The following is a 21584-nucleotide window of genomic DNA, read 5'->3' on the forward strand; positions in this document are numbered from 1 at the left end:
TGCATAAAAAACAAGTCCAGATTTGATAATTTTGGTCAGACTACCTCTTAAGACACTGTCTTAGCATCAGAGCTGTGTTAATGAAACTGGCTCCTGTTCTCTTGTCAAGATGTACCCCCTGCTTTTCTCTGTAGCACATTTGTAGTCTTCACCACACGCGCTAATTCCCTGCACCTCTGTCTCTCTTCCTGCATCTGTGTGTGTCAGAGAGTGCTGACTCCGGCTCTTCTGCGTACACTGAGGCTCAGATGAACAGTGCATTAGGCTCACATGAATGTGACTCTAAGAAGTCAAGATGGATGACGAAGTATCAGGCAGTAACAAATCGAACCCTCTAAGAATCACACCACATGGGTGCAATTAACGCCAGGAAGTTTTGTGACCGGAAAAGCCATAAAGAAACAACCTGATTTGAAGAACGAGGCTGAGGCGGAGAAAGGCCGGGTTTGATTTATGGATGTGACACGTGTGGTTGTGAGTGTGTTTGCGTGCCTATGGAAATACAGAAAAACAGAAGCATGTACATGAATGCAATGCTCCACACTGCGTTTATATATAGTGGGCCCTTGATAAAGAATTTATGATGATAACTAAATAATTACACACGTTAATGCACAGCAGGAGGGGAGAGGGAGTGAGACACAAAGTAAGAGGTAGACAGAAATATCAGCATGATTCACAAACCGTTACATCAACACAAATAGCTGTATCACGCAAACTCATTGCAATGATTTTTCATACAGATTTTATTTCAGCAATCATCGCTCCAGCCTTTAAATCATCCTTTTTATCAATCACATAATCATCCTCCTAAAAGTTTTTTTTGGTCTTTTTTTTTTTCTTTTTAATTTAGATTTTTGTTTTAGTATATTTTTTTTCAGCTGAAATGTTCTCATCCTGACTGCATTTCATTTTATCTTGCTCTAAGTCTCAGCTTATTCTCAACATATAAAAAAGTAAACCTTTTCAAAGAAAACAAAAAAATCAAACAAAGAAAAATATATCCAGCAACTGTAATACCATCTCAAAGAGGATATACAATATTAACAACATTAATCATCAGTGTTTTGATGATCTCCAACAGGTTGCTATGTTTGTCATTAGTAGTGTTAGTATCAAGTTCATCGTTCACCATAGTTTTTTTTTTTTGTGTGTGTGTTGAGCATCACTTATTAAATTATCATTGCATCAAGTTGACATCATCCATGTTAATATAAGCATGCAAACACATTTCCTCAGGATCATTCAGAATTGCACTGACACAGAGAGACAGAGGAAAGAGGGGAGACAAACTGAGAGAAAATTATGGCCTGGGGTGAACTGAAGAGAAAGCTTGTATTGTGTGGGAGCTGATGACGGGGTCAGAGGTCACTCTATAGGGATCTTGCCTCCACAGTGTAAGATCTAAGGCAGCAGAAGAGATGGGCCTGGAGACAGGCGCTGAAGACTGCGGGTCGATACCACATCCACGTGGATGACGGAATCAATGGCCTCTTAGAAAACAACAAGAGCTGATATACGATAACGGACTAAGGACCGAGCACACACCTGCGAGAGTGTGTGTGTGTGTGTGAGAGAGAGAGAGAGAGAGAGTCCAAGGCCTGGCATGTGATTAATAATGGAAACAGAGAAAATATGAGCTCAGGGGGAAATAATTATACCGATGTACATTTCAATAACACGAGTGTTAGTGATTGGTAATGCAGTATTCCTCCAGTGAGGGACGAGTGTGGTCGCATTGGCAGTGCTTGTACTGCGATATTAAAGAGATAGTTCATCTTAAATTAAATATGCTGCTATCATTTATGCACCATGATTTCAAACCTGCATGACTTTCTTTCTTCTGCGAAAGAGGATATCCAAAAACATTATTGGACCCCATTGGATTTCAATGTATAAGGATCTTGTGAAGAAAAAATTTATTTTGTGTTCCACAGAAGAAAGCCATACAGGTTTGGAACGGCACAAGGACAGATTTTTCATTTCTGGGTGAATTATCCTTTTAATAGAGGCAGTGAGCCTGGATATCAAGGGTATGTGAATTTAGTGCTTTGGCCACTATACTGCTTCTGACTAGAGAAGCAGTGACTTTACTGAATGTGTTCAAAAAGAAAAGCATCAGAAGTCAGTTTGTAATGTAAAAGTAATCTTGTAGTCCTAAAACAATAAAAGACGTGTCCCCCTCTTTGTCTCTGTTTGCAAGGAATGCTCAGACAGGAAAGATAGTCACATTAGCCAAAAGAGATGAAGAGAACCAGTTGTTCTTTTTTGACTCCTTTTCTTTTTTTTTGTTTAAAGACAATGAAAAACTTCCAACATTTTATTCCTCGACAGCTGCGGCCACCAGGTTTGTCCCCTCGTACACACAGAGCACATTAACAAAAAAAAGAAAAGCACACCCAACACGAGAACACAGATCAGGCTAGGGACACAACAGGGACAGGTCACTACCACATTCAACGGAGAACCACCGAAACGCGCGTCTGACAAATAGACCCTGTCCCTACCAAGTGCAACAGGTCCTACACAAGAAATAGTTCCTCTAAGACACAGGACAGGAGACGACTGATTGTTCAAAACGAGATTTTCTCTGCGCGGGACAAAGGATGGGAAGTGGAGACATACACGGGGTCACGGTGACATATACTGACACAGACATACACGCGCACACACAAACCGACGAGCAAACGCGTATCGACACAAAAAACACATAGGATACATGGGAGGAAAAAAGAGGATGAATGCGTGCGTCTTTCCAAAGTGGTCCTCTTGGCAGAAAGATGATGGAGAGCACACACTTCCTCCTTTAAAATTAAAAATGTCCAAGAGAAAAAAAAATACTGGCGTGGTATAAAAATAAAATACTATGGCCAGATCTTTTTCCCCGTAGGATATGTTTCCAGGAAGTGCACACAAATCCAAAGTCCGTCCCATTTAGGGTCCTTTGGCAATATTTGAAATCAATGATCGCTCCCTTTGGAAGAGATCTCAGTGGGATTCAGTCTGCCAGTGTCACGGTCCATGTCACGGAAACACACTCTCCAATCGTTTCATTCAGTATCTGGTAGAACAGGAAGAATGGCTGGACTCTAGTAAATGAAGGAAAAAAGGAAACTGCTGATCTCAATGAGCTCCAAACAGAAGGTGATAAAAATGTAAAAGGCAGAGGGACACATTTCTATACTGCACGACACGATTTGGCCAATGTATCCATCCTTATTTCACCTTCGCCAGACGGGAACGGTCATAAAGTAGTCCTCCTCTCCAGAGAAACAGGAAACAGTTGCAAGGATTCTGCATTGGCAGAAAAGACCACTCCAAGAACTTGCAGCTACTTGTCAGACTGAAAACACCTTGTAGAGATTTTCTATAGCTACACACAGACACCCGTACAAACTCACGTACACACATGCGCTCACACATACACAGAAACATTCGTGGTCCATAATCTATCAGGTCTCTCCTGATTATTATTATTGTTATTTTTTAATAATTAAAATCTCTCTTTTTGTGTAGGCTCAGTTTCAAATAACTAAATAAAGATTATCTATTTGGGAATGTTTGTCATATGTCCCCTGAATAAATCATGACATATTTAGATTCAACATCATTCCTGAAGCAAAACCATCCATGCCAGTTGTTTTGTTATGATTTCATGTGTGTGTGTGTCTCTGTGTGTGTGTTTGTGTGTGTGTGTGTGTGTGTGGAGATGTATCTCTGTATGTAAGTGTGTGATTTGTGTCCGGTCTAGTCTAGTTATTTCTCTCTATTATATTGTGTTGGGTCTGCAGGGTTGACTTAAAGGAATAGCACTACCACAAGCACAGTCTCTTCTCTGGTTCTTTCTTGATGAATAATTATTCACAGGTGAAAAGAAAGAATGTATTTCTGTTGCTAAAAAGATAATGCTGACCTGAGGATGAGAAAAAGAAACAGAGAGACCGAAGAAACACTGTTAACCATATAATCACAAACGGCAAGTTACATAAACACAAAGAGTTTCAGTGAACAGATGGCTACATTCATACATTGCATGGGATTGACAACTGCATTTATCAGATGTGACTGTGTTAAATAGCTGAGAAAAGCAAAGATAGTGTCTTTTTAAATAGCAGAAATTGTATAAAACCCTAAGCCTAACCCTAACCCTAACTATAATTAGCACTGATAGCCTTCTCCTGCTGCTGTGTAAACTGATGTTTTTGACCGTCTGGGTTAGTTCATGACTGAAACCTGAAGTACTCCAGTCTAACACCCACACAGATCCCCTATTTGAGGAAGTCCCCTTCTATTTACAGCATGCGATTATGTGTGTGTGTGTGTGTGTGTGTGTACTCACATCTCTACTCAGAGTGAGGGCTGTCCACCACTATGTGTGGTTTAGGGGAGGCTGCGGCACTCTTTGACACGTATGTGTTTATAGATTTCTCCTGTGAAAGGTAAACAGCAATGAAAACACATGATTATTCAGAAGGTGATTTCATACATACTGTATAAGGCATTATCAAAGCAATTAATGATTGATTATAAAACGGATCATTCCGGTTCTTGATTCGGATTGGTTGAGCTGCGTTCTAAATTGTTGTAAATTACACTACAAGCATGCACCTTTGTTTCTGTAACTGTTTCTGAGGAACTTCATTGTTTGGTGGAAGAGAATTATTTTTATTTACATCATTTCACTTTATTTGCTCTGTTTTATTCTGTGAAATACAGAGCCCCGCATATGACATGCAAGAAAAAAATAGTAGGCTAAATCGTGTGCACTATTTACTAATTCATTCCCTCAATGGACTAAAAAATGCACACAATTACTATTGCATTCCCTCGATTTACTATTTCGTTCACTTCACGTCGTGCCTAACAAAGCCCCTTATATATGTGTTATAAATTCACTGTAAACCACGGCTTCACAGGGCTTATTGCTTTATTATTTTGTATCTTTTCAGTATTAACTGTGACCAGAGTTATAATCAGTGCTGGGTAGTAATTGATTACATGTAATCTGGATTACATGATCAAATCCCTGAGTACTCGTACCTACTGTGAGACAAACCATTTAGTTTTGACTGTATTCACAATATCGAATGGCCATGCTAATCTCATAAATCTCAATATTTTTCCGATCCATGCTTATAAATTTAGGGGTGGGGGAACCAGAGTTTCCCAATCCCCAACAAAGCACACTTTTTGTTGTCTCTCTTTTCTGACACACACATTTGAGGTCTTGGAGTCTTTACTAATGAGCTGATGAGATAAATCAGGTGTGTTTGATTTGTGAAACAAGTAAAATGTGCTGTGCTGGGGGTTCTCCAGGACCAGGATTGGAAACCACTAAATTAGACAATGTTTGAAATGAATGATTATGCAAGTTACTGAACACAGGTGTTGAATAGCTGTGAAACACTGCATGTCTTCATCATATCCAGTGACCTTCAGAAACTGTTAGTTCTGGCACTCATGACAACAATATTTTGAATATTTCCTCTTTGGCTTTTTTATAAATCAATATGTAATTACTGTTTAATGGCAAGTTTAAAACAAGTCAGGTAAAAAGTAATCTAAAAGTAATCTGAATACATTACCTTAAATGAATAACCTAGATTGCGTTAGTAACTACGATTTTCATTGTAATCTGTAATCAGTAATAAACTACAATTTGTAAGTGATCTAGTACCTAGCACTGGTTATAATAAAAATAACATATTTTATAATGAACTATTAATCTTACACATAATAGCACACAATAACAAATGCAGTAGAATGTGGAACTGGTGTTGTAATGAACAAATGCATTAAACATGGCATTCTGCAATCTTTTAGTATAATGACCACTGAAGTGTGTAACTGATCAGTGTCCCAAGAAACCAAGTGTTTATGTCTTTAAGGGTCAGATTTACTAAACAGAGCAAATTAGAATGAGAGCGAATTTGCATAAAGTCACCGATAGGATTGGAAAGTTCTGCAGTTGATCTACTGACAATGAGCAAATTAAAGAACACAGATGCAGCCAGTGCATTCCTGTAATGACCAGCGCAATCTTTCTAAGAGCGGCTCAAACTAGCACAGCGTCGCAAATAAGCTGAGCCGATGATAATCAGGTGTGTGCAATATACTAACACAGCCACAGAATGGATTAAGATATGCTAATATGCTTTTTGAGGGGGTTTAAATAATGGTGCAAATACAAGTCAACTCACTAGCATAAACCTTAGTAAATCACCTTGCATTATTTATTTAAAAACTCTGCTCCCATAAATTTTCCATCTGAAATGGAAACTCCTTCAAATGCATATGCAATAAGGTTAGCCGGAAAAAAAAAACTATCCACTGCCTTTCATCGCTAATGTTTCACTGCGTGCCTCTAAACCCTGACAGTAGTTTTTTTTTAAAGCCAAAAGAGGGTTTGTGTTGGCAGTGGCACAAGCTATTAGTAAATCTGGCCCTATGTCTCCTTCTCCCGAACAAAAAAACCAAATCGACTCAAATCAGTATTTCAAGCCCATTTATTTATTTATTTGTTAAGTAGCCATGTAATAGGAAAGATTATGTGCAATCAGTCGCAAAAGAAATCGCTTCAGGGGTCCTGATCCTGCTGTTAAGATTTAATGTGTAATAAGTTAGCCCTACATACAACTCTTATTTTATATAACCACCAGAAAGGTAAGTATTACACTAATTAAGATTATAAGGCCTTTTATAGGACATTATAAAAGCATTATCGTGCATTATGAATACCTTTATTTCAATGCATTATATATACAGGCGTCAAGGAAAGAGTTACCAGAAAGATTTCTTTTTCAATTTAGGTTTTCTTTCTTTCTAGATTTTCCTTTAGTCTTATAAAGAGAAAGGAACATTTTAGTAGCTGATTCCACTACCAGTGAAAATCTGGTTTCACAATTTCAATACCATAGCATTATTCAAAAATTGTATTTGGTTTTTAATACTCTATTAACAAATAAAATTAAAACAAAAGAATGTAGTTTTAAGTATTTTTCAATGAAGAAAGCATTGCTTCGATTATTATTCACGTCAACAGTGAGCGAGGGCTAATGCGCTAATGTTTTCTGATTAATGCTGTCAACATAACACGGTGGACTTTATTTACACTGCAAGCTCTAATGCACACATCCATTTTTTTTTGCTCCCGTCTGTTTACATTCACTTAAAACATATCTGACTGTATACATTAATATCTCACCCAGATGGGGATTTGAATTAAAAGTGCATTTGATCGTGAGGTGCAGGCATTCCTTCCAGAGCTTGCAGGCAAATAAAAAACCTAAAGACATACTTCTGACAGCCGTAGTCCTTTTCAAAAACAAAAGAGCTTGCTTGAACTGTGTACACTTCTAAAGACAAACAGGTATCATGTGTGAAGGTTAAAAGGCATTTTAAATCGGACTTGGCTTGTATAGAGGACACTGCCTTTACACAATAACACACAGCACTGATTGATTTTCACATGCTCACTCACACACACACACACACACACACTCCATGCGGTCACGCTGTCTACCTCCACCAGCTGGTGCCAGTGTTCAATAGGCTTGCGGGGATTCGCCAGCATGGCTGTCCAGTGCTCTCTTCCCGGTCCATCAGCATCACTGCCCACACGGCACATCCCTATCACCTCATTATGACCGATACTGAGAGACAGAGAGAGAGAGAGAGAGCGAGAGAGAGGGGGAGGGAGAGAGAGAGTGAATTAATGCAGTTAAGCTAAGAAATGAAGGAGAACCCACAGAACAGTGCATCCATTAAAACAAATGGGCGAGAGAGAGAACCAAAGACGTAAAAGAGACACAGGAGAACATGAGGGGCTAGCAAGCACAAAGTAGCAAGATAAAAAACAGGCCTAATCAGCACCTTATAATTAGAAAGATGCAGACAGGACCTTCGTGTCATATAGCAACCTGCCCATATACACACACACACACACACACCCTCAAACACACTGAGAGAGTTTCCACACGCAGTCCTTTAATTACGCGGACACAGACTGAGAGATCACATAATTACACAGACAAACAAACAGAGAACAGAAGGAGAGAGAGACAGAGGTACATTCCAATTATTGAATTACCGAGATAAACAAAATGAGGCAAGAGCACGGGGAGCGGATGCAGTGATTTGAGTGAAAATTTGTCACAGAGGACAGATGGGTAGTTGTTTATGATAGGTCCACTGATTACCGAGATAAAGAAAACGAGAGAGAGCGAGAAGATTAGACGAGAGAGAGGTGTCATAATCACTTAATTACTCGAAAAGTGAGTATGAAAAGCTGCTCAAGTGACGCTGGAATAACAAGTGGGTTCAATGAGTGGAACTTAAATAAATCTTTCCTCCTGCATTTACTGTTGATCAGAGACAAGGACAGAAAAGAAATGGCATTAATGCATACTGTTTCCTGCCAAGCAGGAGAAGTAGAAAAAAAAAAAGACTTCAGGGTTCATGTGTGTCACATGACAGGCCTGGATCTGTTTAGAGACATCTGAGACTTTATAAAGACCTACTTTCATGAATGTAACTACGCTTTTGCAATGGTGATGATGACATATACTTAATAATAAGAGTCACTTCACAAGAAATATGGGACCCTGCGACAGTTTATATATACGTAATACTGCTTAAAAGTTTGGGATTGGTAAGATTCTTTTAAAGGATTCGTTCCTAGTAGAGAATTTGTGGTTAAAAAGTATATAATTATTTTTATTTTTTGGGAAAATGACAGATCGTTTTGTTTCATAAGACCCTTTATTCCTCGGCTGGGATCATGTAGAGCCCTTTGAAGCTGCAGTTAACCCGTTGATCCCCACTGAAGTCCACTATATGGAGAAAAATCCTGGAATGTTTTCCTCAAAAACCTTCATTTGTTTCCGACTGAAGAAAGAAAGACAATAACATCACGGATGATATGGAGGTGAGTAAATTAATCGTGTCTCTTATGCTTACCAAAACTGCATTTATTTGATCAAAAGTACAGGAAAAACATGAATATAACATTAATAATAAAATAACAATAATAAAAATAATTGTTTTCTATTTTAATATATTTCCAAATGTAATTTATTACTGTGATGTGAAGCTGTATTTCCAGCATCATTACTCATACTGAATAAAATAAAGAGGTAAAAATACATTTTAAAATAAAGTTTAGTTTTTAAAATGCTGCTTATATTAATCATTTAGCTTTTAGTATAAATGTCTTAGGCTAATTTAATGCTGTCATCCTAATTCAAATCTTAATTTTGTGCCAAATAAATACAGCTTTGATAGTTATACAAATGAACTGAATTAACCCCATAAATAGCTTCAGTGTAACTACTTTTTTTAGTAGTCTGAAGCATAATTATATAGGCCTATTTGTTTTTTATGAACATTGTAGTTTAATGTAGCTTAGAGAGCTACAGATTCAAAGTAGCTCCACCAACACTAAATCAAGTCATGCTCAAAGAAATGGGTGCCAGCAGGATTTATGTCCTGGCTTTATTTTAATAACAATAATGCCAAAATAAAGTCAATCAAGCTTGATTGAAGACTTAAAATAAAGTCTTTGTGTTGCAAAAACCCTCAAATGAAATAAATAACATCAGTTTTAAAAAGCAATCTGCATACCATGAACAATATTTCTTCATCTCAAACGAAAATAACCTGCTTTGCCTGCACCAGTGAGACGTCATCCACAGTAATGCGGGTTTAAATACAGAAACGCTAAAACAATGCAATATGCATTGTTTAGCATGTCTGATATACGTAAGAAATGACTATTATCCAGCCGATAATGCGTCTGAATGGAGCGTTTAGCACAGATGGCATGCAGCAAAGCTAAGAGAAATTCATCAGGCGTTATCTGCGGCTCACAGATGAGCTGCTTCATTAGGAGGGGCGGCTGGTGTGCCACGTGCCATTGGGAAGAGATGAAATCACCGAGAGCATGGACAAACATCACAAACATTTGGGAATCTCGGATGTGGATTTCCTCAGAACTGACAGCAGTTCTTAAAATAAAATCTAAAACATGATTTTTCAAGGCATATTTTGTCCCACAAAATAAAAATATGGCCATAAAAGTGGGATGACACTACACATCTACCTGAACATACACTTCATTTTCAAAAAGTAAAAAACAGAGAATAATGCAAAAGCTAGACATAAATGCCAGTCTGAAGGTCTATCACACTGAAGTGCAGCAAGAATAGCCCCACACACACACGCAAACACACACACACACAAACACACACACACACAGAAGAGGTGACTTAAGGTGTGCCCACCAGACAAGAAACACTGGCTGTGTTACAGAGTGTCTCACCACCACCAGACACCACTTCCATTAGTATTAGGCTCTCATGTATATTCATGAGGCGTCTATCTTTATGCAAAACAGTGCAGAAGTCCACCAGGAATAGTCTGACACATGGGGGCATAAGGCCCTGTGTCCAGTGGAGCGCATACACACACAAATATGTGCAACAGGAATTGATTAAACAACAAACTATCTCATTAGCATCGGTCACAGAGATTCTTGAATGCATGAAAAAAAGTCATTGCTAACTTCTCGACAACATAGCAAATGGCACTATTTTGGTCTCTTTTGAAATTTGCTGTGCATTACGGTATAATATTAAACAATAAAGCTAGCAATTAAATTGGGTAGTCATTACAAATGTTACATATTTAATAAGAAAACATAATACTGAATACTATATTACTCAGTTTTGTATATTATGATATTTCATATGTTTCTAGGTCACTAATCAAATAAGACAGTTTTCTGCTGGTGATTATGACGTGACTTTGTTCAGATGGTCAGATGTTATTGCTTCTGCTGAAGCTCAGTATCTCTTCAGATCATCTAAAATCATGTGGAGCTCAAGTGATTCAAGCCTGAGTAATACAATTTGTTCAGAGAAAATATAATTGTGAATATCATCAAATATTATAACAAGTATTTCCTATTGCAAAATATTTTAAAATGTAATTTCATCCTGCTATAGCAAAGCTGAAGTTCCAGCATCATGACTCCAGTCTTCAGTGTCACATGATCCTTCAGAAATCAATCTAATATGCTGATTTGCTGCTCAAGAATAATCTCTCGGTATTATCAACACTGAAAACAGGTTTAATTTTATTTTTTCAAGATTTAGAGATAAGATTCAGAGATTTTATAGTGGATATGAGTATCAATTTCTTAAAAAAAAAAACTCAAACTTTGGAATGGTGGCATTTATTACACCAGAGAAATCTTACACTAGGGAAGTATTTACACAACTGGACTCTGTAGGAAACACTGTATTGATCTAATCTGAAGCTCTCCCACAGACCTTCAATAAATGCTTTATTCTTACAATGAATGAAAAATCCATGTGTTCCTGAATAAATTCTGTGAGACACCGCCTGTAAGCACGCCTAAAGTTACAAGTGGGCACTTCCTGTCAAGCCTCATATCACAGCAGGGAGCCTGATGTGTTGCAGCATGTCTCAGAGCCCATCACAGCATGAAAAAGACAGTCGTGATCTTACCAGTCGTAGTCCATGACGGCGATGATGAGCGACACGTTGTCGATGTTCTCGTTGGGGATATCAAAGACCAGCGCCTCATTATACGTGGGATTGAGAGTATTCTTCTTTATGGACGTCTTCCTCTTTTTCAGCCTTCGACCTTCACAAACCAGAGATGCCTTTACGTACGGATCTGAGAAGAACAGCAAGATTGACGGAGGGAGAACATTTGTCAAAGAAAAAGCAACAGCAGGACGTACTGCTTCGACAACATTAAAATGAATGCTAATAACGGCATCAGCAATTATTGAGCTAGCAATAACGATACATTAGCATTACTTTTTCATAGTGCTCCGTGATCGTGTCCTATGAGAGGACTCTTTATTACATTACTTTAAGCCTTGCTGGGATAATTAAAAAAGCCAACACTAATGAAAGATGTCTCATGTCCTTATGACTGTGATGTTGATTCCTTTATAAGGCATTTCACTTGTGACATTTCACTTTTGAGAGGAGCTATTTGATATTCACAACTTTCAGAACTGACGGTTTTGAGACCCTTTAATGTTATTTTATTATTCACATGCTGGACGCGGTACACCAAGGTTATTAGTGAGCGGCAGTTTCATCACGACTCAATGTTAACATTGTCTGAGGCGCTAATGAGGTATCGATGTTAATTATTAGAGGAATTGCTGGGGACCACGAGTAAAACTGGGTACCTGAGAAGCCCGTGAGGTCCATGGCTTTCAGATTGGTGGCCTTTATGATGGTGACGGTCAGTCGGCCAGCTGTTGGCAGGTAACACAGTGAGAAGTTCAGCTCGCCCAGGTCAGCTTTCTCCTGCAGAGGCAAAAAACATATGGAAAGGTCCTAAGGTCACTTTGACGTTTTTTAGTGAGTAATGCAACAACAACAAAAAAGATTCATGGAAACCTTTCAGTGGCTACACTGTATTTCTTGAAATGTTTCAATAATTGAGTTGTCCTTTTATTAAAATGCAAGGATAAACTGAAGGAATGTCTCTGGCTTTTAATACTTAATCAAACATTTTTAATGGATTCCTCTATGTTCAATTTAAACGCAGCTCTATAGACGACATCTTTGGCCTGTAACTGAACACCACAGAATTCATCTGAACTCCTCCTTGAATTTTTACAAACAAGAGGAAAATCATGTTTACAGTAATGCACTTACAATGAAACTCCATGGAACTGCACTGCGATAAACATTCAAAAATGAAATTTTCGCAGTGCATCCTCGGGTAATGACCATGTAAATCCAATAAATGCTGTAACTTAAAAAAAAAAGCCCACTGCACAGAGACTGTTTACATGAAAGTTCAAAAGTTTAGGGTCAGTAAAACTGGGAACACTTTAGTATAGGGACTATTTCTTACTATTAACTAGTTGCTTATTAGCATGCCTGTTATTAATATATTGGCTGTTTATTCATACTTATAAAGCACATATTCTGCATGACCTAAACTTAACAGCTACCTAACAGCTACTAACAAGCACCAAATTAGGAGTTTATTGAGGCAAAGGTTGTAGTTATTGGTTTGAGAATTGAGCCTTAAAATAAAATGACCACATAATTTTTTCTTTGTTGTGAGATATTATTATACAATTGTACATAATTGTTTTTATTTTAATATATTTTAAAACAAAACTGATTTCTTTGATGGATTTTCAGCAGCTATGATCCTTCAAAAATCCTTCTAATATGCCGATTTTGAACTTCATTATTATCATTATTAATGTTGGAAATGGTTCTGCTGGGTACGATTTTTCAAAACTGAGAATGTTTTTTTTTTTCAGGATTCTCTGAATATAAGTGATTTTATTCAAAGACATTTATGACGTTAAGTATTTCTATTTCAAATAAATGCTGTTCTTCTGAACTTTCCATTCATCAGTTTAATGCATCTTTGCTTAGTAAAAGTAATAATTTCCTCTGCTGTTCCTAAATGCTTCCACTTTCCAATAATACCACTTACAGTTGACCATGGTATATCTAGCAGGGATGAAATTTCAAAAACGATTAAAAACGTATTAAGATTTGTGTCGTATTATCACTTGCATGATTTTAAAGAAATTAAATGGGCAGATTCTCCTATCTGTAGCATATGTGTAGAGATGCTAGGCTTGTTTTGTCCCTTACACTCTTTGTTGAACCTTTTTATCTTTCTCTCAAGTTCTTGTTCTGCCAGACAGAATTAATCATCAGCTATGATGAAAAAAGAACAAGGGTAGCAGAGGTAAACAGAAAGAGCTGCAATATTTCATCAAAAACGTCCAGAATCTGAGGTACATCTCCAAGAACTATAGGAGCTGCCAGCTTTGGGTCTGTGTCTGTACAAGTGATGTGATTTATTTTTTTTGGTTACACCCCAGCACCTCGAAAAATGAATTATACCTCAAGTCATTTTTTTTTCGAACCAGCTGAGTAAGTAAATCCGTTAATGCCACCTGAGCAGCCGATTGGCTGAATCCTGCGTGTAAACATTTCATTTACATCCATTCACGTCAGACACACAAATGTCAGAAACATACTCAAATCCAGCATGCATCACTGAATCATTTTTTAATTTGTCTTGTCAGACAGAGTAGATGGTGCCAAATTTATCTTCTTTCCTTCATTTGACCTAGTCGTGCTGTGGAAAATTTCATCTACCTTATTTAAGCACACTGCAGCTTGTGTTTGATTTGATTTATTCTCTCTGTTCTCCGAAGGTACAAACATATTTTAAAATAACAAAATTCTACGATGAGGATAAAAATGTTTCTAAAAACAGCTCCATTAAGATGCAGTGGCAATTTCTGGAGTGCTCATGAAAAAAAGGCTCCTTTGCACAGTTGACCTTCACTAATTTCATGTAATTTTCTCTGGAAGGACGAGCGCATGCATCACTAGATCTCCTCCTCACACCTCTGCTACCAACGTCCCCAAGGACACATCATCATCACCGCCTCAGCATGTAATCAAGGCATCACGCATGATTTTCATTTGTGAAAAACGTCTCATGAATATAAAATGAGCTTTTTAACTCCACTTAAGAGAAATATGCAAGGACCATAAAAGATACCACCATTATTATAAAATCTGTCCTGGCTAAGGTTCTGATGAAATCCAGCACAATATCTAAGGTGAAATTCACTTAACATTGTTGTGTATTAAATAACATACCACTCTAAAAACAGTTAACAGACACTATAGGCACAAAAACAGTGCTGCATTTAATTTTAAATGCTATTTTTAAAGGAAAATGTCCATGAAACCATTCAATGTAAAATGCAATTTTCTCCAGGACTAACATGCATCCTTTCTTCATAAATTACATTGTGAAAAGTGGTTATCTTACAGAGCTATTTCTGCCGATTTAACCAATAAATATAGCTTTGTTTGTATAAGTGAATGTTTTCAGGCGATAATTAACAATATTTTTTTATTTAAATAAAAACAATTCATTAAGATTTTTTTTTTTTTTGTGTAGACTCAATGAAGATTTACTTTATTCACAATACTCAGCACTATTCGTCATGTGTAATTAACATTGCATATGTACTGCCCAGGGAAAGCAATTTTACTCTAGAGAGACATTTGTGCATTTCTATCAAATGATGGTCAAGTAAAGAAGAAGAGTGTTATAGTATCTTGGCACACTTCCAGAAGTTTGGTGTAGTCAAGCGCATTTCCTATGAGGTGTTGGCGTGATGCCGATGTGTTCAGTGCGAGTGCTTTGACATATTGAGCAGTGGTGCTCACAGCAGACCAGGGTTTGAGTGTGGCCCAGGTCATGTTGCCACCCTGTTCCCCTCTCTCCCCTTGACTTCCTGTCTCTACTACTGTGTATGGCAATAAAATGTAGCAAAAAACTGATTGCTGTTCTGCTCGGGACCTGCATGGCCACTTTCCTGCAGGGTTTAGATTCAACCACACTATTAAAGCACCTCAACAATATAATCAACTGTTCACCCAAAGATGGAAATTCTGTCATCATTTATTTACCCAACCTATATCACTTTCTTCTACGGAGTATAAAAAATGTTATCCACATAATGGGAGCCAATGGTAACCAAAACAGGGTACCATCATTCTTTAAAAAAAATATGTTCTTCTTTGTTTTACCGCAGAGAGTCAATATAGAACGATTTTTGGGTGAAGGATTTCTTGACAATTACCCGCAGGTGTGCTTGATTAGGGCTGTAACTCAACTCCCCGGGACAGCGGCCCTCCAGGACCTGCTGTACGTTCTCAATATAGTCGGAGATCTGTTCTAGTGAAGAATTCTGCATCCTTCACAACCAAGCACTTTTGCCGTATTTGTGGCGTTACCTAATTTGCATAAATCAAGTGCTAAAACAACTCAGACAGCATGTGCAAATACACAATGCTATCAAATGGTTGTGACTAGAAGGGATACATCTTTGTTTACATTTTCTACGTACCATATTTTGTTTTATTAACATCTACAACTACCCCAAACCTGAACCTACTCCATATAATAAAGCAAAATAGTAATTATTGTACAGTGTGACAAAAATGACACTGTATTGATGTGCGCATGCCCAGCAGCCACAGCTTCCTCACTCCTAGCCTTAACCCTATCAGACACTCTCACGACTAATGTAGGTTTAATATGTGTTTGTGTCATTATCTCACCGCGGTTCCTTCTACGATGTCTCTCCAGATTGGCTTCTCGCCGGTGCCCTCGCTGAAGTCCAGCAGGTTTTCCACCACCACTTGACCTATGAGGTCATGTCTGGAGAAGCGGTCGAAGTCGTAGACGGAGAAGTGGAGCTTGCGCGAGTGCAGCTCGGCCAGCGGCACGCCGAACTGGAACGTCTCATTAAAAACTGGGTTGAGAGTTTTTCTGTGCACCTGCGAACCAGAGCCATGGAAAGCCCGAGTGGAAATGAGAGAAAGTGAAGGAAATTAGATAAGCGAAGGAGCTGAGAGGAAAAGTGAGCGAAGGGAGTGAACAAGAGATTGGTTAGCATCAAATCTGCAAATGCATAAAGGTAATTTAAAATGCACCGGCAGATAGAGATGTATTTTTAGATGAACTAGGGCACTAGGAAAAAAAAATCCCCAGGCAGGCTGAGAAACGCAACCAGATCTTAATGAGTCCTAAGAGGGTCTGCCATCTGAACAGTGGATTATTGTAAAAGCAGCGAGCTGACTCGCTAGGATATAAAAAAGATACCTTGGTCTGAAATTTCTTCTTCCTATCAGGCAGTAAGTAGATCTTGACATAAGGATCGGAGAAACCATTGGCATCCTTCGCCGGGAGGTCCAGGGCTTTCAGTATCTTAACCACCAGCTGCTCCGTGCTGTAAGAAAGACATGTCAGCGTCATCGTAATTCACTTTGAACTTTCTGGACATTTTTGCGCTCGCTAGCCTAGGCGTGAGTTCATTTTAGCATCATCTAACCACCAGTGACAAGAGTGTGGTTTATGTTGAACTGAGGCTGACATCCAGGCCAGTGTCAGGACAGCGCTGCAGCATCGAGTTCAGTGAGGCTCGATGGAGATCAGGTTCACCAAATCAGGGGGGAAAAAAGAGGAGGTGATAATGTACAACCCAGCTCAACAGCTTTAAAATTAATTGACAGATGGACGGAGCCGGACTTGTGCTGCGCTAGCTAAATGGATCTTGTACGAACGTGAATATATGAGATAATACATCCCTAATGTGAATATAAAGACATGAATATTTGATGTGTAATGCAATGACTGTGGCCTCCAACACCGGACTTTATAAATAATCCAGAGCTTATTAGGAAGCAAACCATAGGTCATTTCATGGCTAGAGTGCAGTGGGGTTGTTGCGGTCTGGTGCTAAGCACAGCACAAGCGTGAACTTGTGAAGCGTGAGGCTCTCACCAGCGTTTGTGCAGATGTAAATAAGAGAGGCGGGGGAACTTCTGTGGTTGCTAATCAGGCCTTGTTAGAATATGTCTCTCAGTGTTTACAAATGCGTCACCCTTTCATTAGGACATTTAAACAAATCAGCAACGCCGGGGAAGGGAGAGCACAAGAAGAAATCCAATATGGCCTTAGACTGACAGGTCGAAAAGAACATGTGGTGACATGATACAAATCTCAAGCATTCAGCATGGAAGCACATAAGTTAATCATGTGATATTATCATCCAATTTGTAAATGACAAATTTAATCAATCACTGTACAATCATATCAAGACCAGGATTAAAGGGCTATTTCATGTTTGAAAAAACAGTGCCATCCAGATGCATTTTGAGCTGTCCAGTCTAATATGCATTATATCTGTTTAGCAGAATTCGAATGAAAGTCAAGTGGCATGCAGCACAACTGGACACTTTAAATCTGGTTGGTCTTTAGAAACGTAGGGTGCCATTAGCACTCAGGGCTATGATTGAAAATGACAGGCTCTGTCTTGCCCACATCAGAGCGAGCATTTAAACGTACCCCCCCCCCCCCCCGCACAACGGCTTTTCATTATTCAGTCACAGGCCCACCTTCCCCATCCCCGTCCCCTTCACAATATCACAAACAAAACAAGACTTCAAATAAAAGTCACGCACATGCTGTCTGAAAGCGCTCGTCCGGAAAACGCAATGATCGGCACTCAGCTGGAATCTGACAAATAGATGGATAAATTAAAATAATAATAAAACAACATTTGGCTCCAACCTTCCTGGACAAAGGGTTAGAAATAGCTGCTATTCCCTCTGCGCCGCATGTGTTATCGGCCTACTGCTGTGCTGATAGAAAGCTACGTCTCGCCAGATGCGACTCTGACTGACAGTGTCAACCTGCCCGCTATTCCCAAAATGCTTGTAGCTGTGACATATTCGCATTGATGTATTGCAAACGCAACGGCATAGCAGGAGGTGTGATGATGTCAATTAAACACACATGGGGATGAGAAACAATCTTGGCCGTTAGCGCTCGTGCAAACGCTGAGTAACATTTCCCTTTGCATTTGCGTTGAAAAGAAATTCTGTTCATTCACTCACACTACAGGTGGGCGAAATGCTAAAAAAATTGATATCAGGATATGAGTAATTTAATTTCATGATTACAATATATAGTTATTTTTGCTGGAAAAGAAAATCACAACACCAAAACTTTAGATGACTAACAGCAAAAACTAATACTAGCCTATTTAATATAAGTAAAAAGACAAGTAAACGTTCAGAAATAATAATAAAAAAAGTATTAAATTGACTACAAGAAACAGGACAATGTAATAGAATTGAACAAAAATACAAATGAATGTTTTGTGGTGCTCTTTTGAATGTGTCAACATCTGGTGAGGAGCAGAAGAAACTGTTGAATAAAGTTGTTATTTTTTTTACACACAAAAAGTATTCTCATAAAATTAAGGCTGAACCGCTGATGTCACATGGACTATTTTAATGATGTCCTTACTACCTTTTTGGGCCTTAACGTGTCAGTTCTGTTGCTGACTATGGAGGGCATAGAAGCACAGTGCTGTGTTATTTACTGTTTCTAATCCAAAATCTAAAATGGTTGACAAAGTTCTACCAGTTTATAATTTCTACCATAACATATTGCTCATCCCCAACTCACCTTGATTGTTTCAAACCCTCTTTCTTCCGAACACAAAAGATGTTAGGCAGACTGTCTAAGCTGCTCTTTTTCATGAAATAAAAGTGACAAGAGATCACGGCTGTTCGTTATATGCAAAAAAGCAGCTTAGCCATTCAGCTAAACATCTCCTTACCTGTTCCACAGAAAAAGATTTGAAGCAACACAATTTTTATTTTTTGTGAACTATCCCTTTAACTAAGCTTTGCATCTAATGCGCACACACAATCGTGACATGCTCACCTTAGAACTCACAGTAAAACATAACAGACCGATAATGTAATGAACAGGGACAGAGGTGTCAAATCATTTATTTGAACTGCTCCCTATGTGTAAGGAATGAGATATCAATCTCCACTCACCCATCTCCATCCCTTTCTCTCCCTCGGCCTCCTCTGTAATTCTGGCCGTAACACAGTGCTGTGTTATTATGTGTTGACAGGCTGTGCTGTTTAAAGTGGCTGGTCATATATAATTCATGAGTGAAACAGCCTCTCCTTCCTTCATTTCTCAAACATCAGCACTTTCCACCATTCTAATGTCCCTCTGTGTGAAGGCAAAATAAAGGACCCGGTCTGACGTGCAAGGGCTGCCCACGGCAGGCCTGACTATAACTCATTGTGCTGACTGCAACTCCCCTGCTTCTTTCTCCAGCTCGACTTTTCAATTGTGAGCCCTGCCGATGAGATCTATTTATAACCCACTGATGTATTGAGAGGCATGGATCCACACTGTGTGACAATTCCGTACGAGATGCTTCCCCGTGGGGAGAGGGATGGATCCAAATGGACTCACTTGAAGGCGTAGCGCAGGAGGAAGCTGATTTTGCCGCAGGTGTCGCCTTGTTTGCCATCCCCCTGGTCTCCCTGGCGCAGCCGGTAAAGTTCTGGTTTGATCTGCCCGATGCTGGTCAGCTGCTCACTCTTCTCCTCACCATGGAAATCAGGGCTGGAAAGCTGGTGAGTCATGGGCTTAGGCCTAGAGAGAGACCAGAGGGTGAACACACTCACCCGTGCACATAATAATATAATAATAATAAACGTTATTTTCTATAGCGCCTATAAAAGTTATATCTCAAAGCACTTTACCAAGACATACAGAAAAAATACATTGAGATTGACAATCAGAGAAACATATCACATATATGCTAACCGGAAAAAATACGTTTTAAGAGAAGATTTAAAAATGTATGTATAGACAAACACAAGGACTGGCAGAGGGAAATGAAATGTCTTCCGATTATATTTATGAAACGAAGAACTATTAAGAATTTTATGATTTTTTTGCATTGCATATTCGTTTTTTAAAAAATGGGAATGCAAATGGTATTTGTTGCAATAATAAGAAATGTTTTCTGAGCGTCCAATCAGCATTTTATATATAGAAAACAGTTATTTTAAACTAACAGTATTTGACAACATTAGACAACAGGAAAAAAGTTTTACATGGTAGCATATGTAAGAACGTTTAAAACGAAAAACATTAGATTTCAATTCAATCGCTTCAATATAACATTCTGCACACATTCTGCAAGACACAAACCACACACTCACTCCATCATCCTGTAAAACACACACACATAGAAAGCACAGACAGGAAGCAGAAGAGAAGGTCACTGACCTGGTGGTGACCTGCTGCTGGGTGTGGGCATTGGGCAGGTCTTTCACAGCTGAGCCTCCTTCTGTAGCTGGGGGCAACTCGGGAGATGTCTGGCTCAACTTAAGGTTTGCTGCAAACAAGAGAAACCATAACCCATAGAAGAGATAAGTTAAGAGAATGGTGTATAATTAACAACATCACAGACTCTCTGGTCTCACAAAGAGTAAAGTAGTGCTTCTGAGGAGACTTTTGCTCACCAGCATTGTTAGGATAAGAGTCCATGTCTAGGTAAGATTGCTCCTGCATCTCCTGTGGACCCCCAACCACACCCCCCACGACCAGCCCCCCTCCACCCTCCACCCCCATCAGGTCAGAGAAATGGGGGTGATGCTGGCCATGCTGCGAGAGCGTGGGATACAGCGAGGAAGAGGATTGAGTATCTTTCCTCTGCAACAACGGAGGAAGGAGAGAGGCACCCCCTCCACCTCCGACCCCACCCAGACCGGCCCCACCGGGCATGAGCCCCGACATCAAGTTCAGACCCCCGCCTTCCTTATCTCTCCATGGCAACCAGCAGAGCTTCCAGGAGACGAAGAGAGAGACAGAGAGCAGCACGATGCCACAGAACGTTACAATGACGGAGAGCAGACTCACTGAGATCTCTGAAACAGAGAGAGAGAGTTTGATTTATTACAACCTTGAGAGGTAACAAAAATCCAAAGGAGTTTAATGATTCTGGTTCATATTACGATGAATGCTTCCGGTTCTTTTAGAATTACACTAATGGTTTCTTTAGGACTTGAATAATTGGTCCTAACTATATACTAAACACATATACTTTATATAAAAAAAGTAAGAAATGTAATGATTCTAGTTC

General features: G+C 39.0%; 1 protein-coding gene across 1 annotated transcript in view; it reads right to left on the minus strand.

Annotated features, from left to right (window-relative positions):
- Positions 1-1137: 1137 nt before the first annotated feature.
- Positions 1138-21584, minus strand: part of LOC113047037 (synaptotagmin-C-like) — a 40721-nt gene continuing 20274 nt past the window's right edge. The window contains exons 4-13 of the mRNA XM_026208282.1: positions 20965-21369; positions 20729-20837; positions 19904-20086; positions 16718-16844; positions 16174-16392; positions 12231-12351; positions 11530-11701; positions 7523-7652; positions 4340-4430; positions 1138-3913 (exon numbers count right to left, since the gene is read on the minus strand). Coding sequence (XP_026064067.1) covers positions 4344-4430; positions 7523-7652; positions 11530-11701; positions 12231-12351; positions 16174-16392; positions 16718-16844; positions 19904-20086; positions 20729-20837; positions 20965-21369 — 1553 coding nt within the window. The 3' untranslated portion in view covers positions 1138-3913; positions 4340-4343. The remainder of the gene's footprint in view (positions 3914-4339; positions 4431-7522; positions 7653-11529; positions 11702-12230; positions 12352-16173; positions 16393-16717; positions 16845-19903; positions 20087-20728; positions 20838-20964; positions 21370-21584) is intronic.

The sequence above is a fragment of the Carassius auratus genome, chromosome 28 (assembly GCF_003368295.1).
Source record: "Carassius auratus strain Wakin chromosome 28, ASM336829v1, whole genome shotgun sequence".
Lineage (NCBI taxonomy): Eukaryota > Metazoa > Chordata > Actinopteri > Cypriniformes > Cyprinidae > Carassius > Carassius auratus.